The sequence below is a fragment of the Brassica napus genome, chromosome C1, assembly GCF_020379485.1.
Source record: "Brassica napus cultivar Da-Ae chromosome C1, Da-Ae, whole genome shotgun sequence".
Lineage (NCBI taxonomy): Eukaryota > Viridiplantae > Streptophyta > Magnoliopsida > Brassicales > Brassicaceae > Brassica > Brassica napus.
Genome location: NC_063444.1, coordinates 30,134,780 through 30,136,750, shown reverse-complemented (window position 1 = coordinate 30,136,750; position 1,971 = coordinate 30,134,780). Strand labels below are relative to the sequence as shown.

Below are 1,971 nucleotides of genomic sequence, written 5' to 3'. Positions count from 1 at the left end.
AGCGATCGGGCCACACGGGCAGACAAGGATTCTTCAGATCAGAATCCTGACGAAACAGTCCCGCCAGGCGCACAACCAACGGCGGAGAACCTTCCACCTTCCGCCGGGAGCAACTAAGGAGGCGATTTCGAGCGGATCGATCTGGACATAAGCGACCAATCCGATCACTCGGATGGAGGTGCCGACGTCCATCCGAGAAGAACGCGCAGCCATTTCGCTCAGCAGGACGCATCGTTCGAAAAGCCCATGACAGAGGAAGAAGAAAACCTCTATTGTGTAAAGCAGGAAGAACTGGCCGAAAATCAGGCTCGGATCCACCGCAGCCAACGCCGACAGGCTCGCAAGGCTGCTAGAAATCCTGATGAGATCCATGATCTCCGCGAGTACATCGCAAAAACTGCGGCAGAAGTCAAGGCGGTAAAGTCGCAGATTCATCACACGACAAGTGCTGCACCCGAGATCGACAGACTTCTCGAGGAAGCGCGGAAAACTCCGTTCACTGCCCGGATCATAGAAACTAACATCTCAGATCCTGGGAAGATCAAAATTCCCGTCTACGATGGCACCACTGACCCGAAGGCACATCTGCCGTCTTTCCAGATCGCGATGGGAAGGTGCAAACTCAAGGAACGCAAACGAGACGCTGGCTAATGCCTCCTCTTCGTCGAAAACTTCAAAGGAACCGCGCTCGAATGGTTTTCTCATCTGAAACGAAACTCCATCGGAAATTTCCGTCAGCTCGCCTCAGAGTTTCTCAAACAATATTCCATGTTCATGGACAGGGAAACCTCAGACGTTGACCTTTCGAGTCTATCTCAAAGAGAAGACGAACCACTCCGCGAATTCATGAACAGGTTCAAGCTGGTAATGGCAAGAGTCACTGGAATCAGCGACAAAGTGGCAGTCGACGCTTTGCGAAAAACTCTCTGGTACAGGTCGAAACTCCGGCAATGGATATCCCTTGAAAAACCGAGAACAATCCAGGACGCTCTTCACAAGGAAACGGACTTCATCATGATGGAAGAAGAGATGAAAGTCCTCTCCCAGAAGTACAACCCGCAGAAGGCGTCCGCGAGAAGGAAAAACCCTCGTAACGACAGGTATGTCCACCACGAGGGAGAAGATCTCCAGGGCGAGCATAATTACACTATCAACTCCGAGCAGGGAAAGACTTCCGGAAATACCTGGACCAGGAATAAGTTCAAGGATAATTCCTACTGCGAGTTCCACCAGACCAGAGGTCATTCCACTATGAACTGCAAGGTTCTCGGCGCAAGGCTTGCTGCGAAGCTCCTCGCCGGTGAAATTTCGAAGGTCACAGGCATAAAAGACCTCCTTCTGGATTCTGATCGCCTTCCCAAAACTGATAAAGAGTCTCTCGAAAATGACACCCGCGAAAATCAGTCGGGCGAGAAACGCGGAAGGAGGCAGGATGACCGAGGCAACGACAGCAACCGTCGAAGGGTGAGCGTGATCATCGGGGGATCGCAATTCTATCGCGATTCGATCTCGTCGATCAAAGCTTATGGACGAAAGGCTGAGACGATTTCAAGCTAGCTGGCTCGGTCCCCAACCGACAACGCCCCTAACGATACGATCGTCTTCGAAGAGCGGTAAACCATCGGAATCGACAAACCTCACTGTGACCCATTGGTTATCGATCCGGTAATCCGAGACCTAGAATTGGGAAGGATCCTTATCGACACGGGAAGCACAGTCAACGTCATCTTCCGCGATACCCTCCGGAGGATGAACATTGTACTCGGAGAAGTCATCCCGGAACCAAAACCTCTCACCGGTTTCTCAGGTGCAACGTCAATGACCCTCAGATCAATCAAACTCCCAGTGATGGCTAAAGAGGTGACGAAAATCATTGACTTCGCGGTAGTCGATAACCCGGCCATCAACAATGTCATCATGGGAACTCCTTGGATCAATGCCATGAAAGCGGTAACGTCGACTTACCACCTT

The 1,971-nt window shown here is 51.5% G+C and overlaps 1 protein-coding gene across 1 annotated transcript; it reads left to right on the top strand.

Moving 5' to 3' along the window:
- The first annotated feature begins 246 nt into the window (after positions 1–246).
- Positions 247–1,557, top strand: LOC125579925. The gene is made up of 2 exons (XM_048743836.1): positions 247–614; positions 783–1,557. Exons 1-2 carry the CDS (start codon positions 247–249, stop codon positions 1,555–1,557), a joined length of 1,143 nt encoding a protein of 380 aa, XP_048599793.1.
- Positions 1,558–1,971: the final 414 nt, after the last annotated feature.

Coding starts and splice junctions, on each gene's coding strand:
- LOC125579925 (XM_048743836.1), top strand. CDS start 247: ATGACAGAGGAAGAAGAAAACCTCTATTGTGTAAAGCAGGAAGAACTG. Junction 615..782: donor TTCCAGATCGCGATGGGAAG/GTGCAAACTCAA, acceptor GTTCATGGACAG/GGAAACCTCAGACGTTGACC.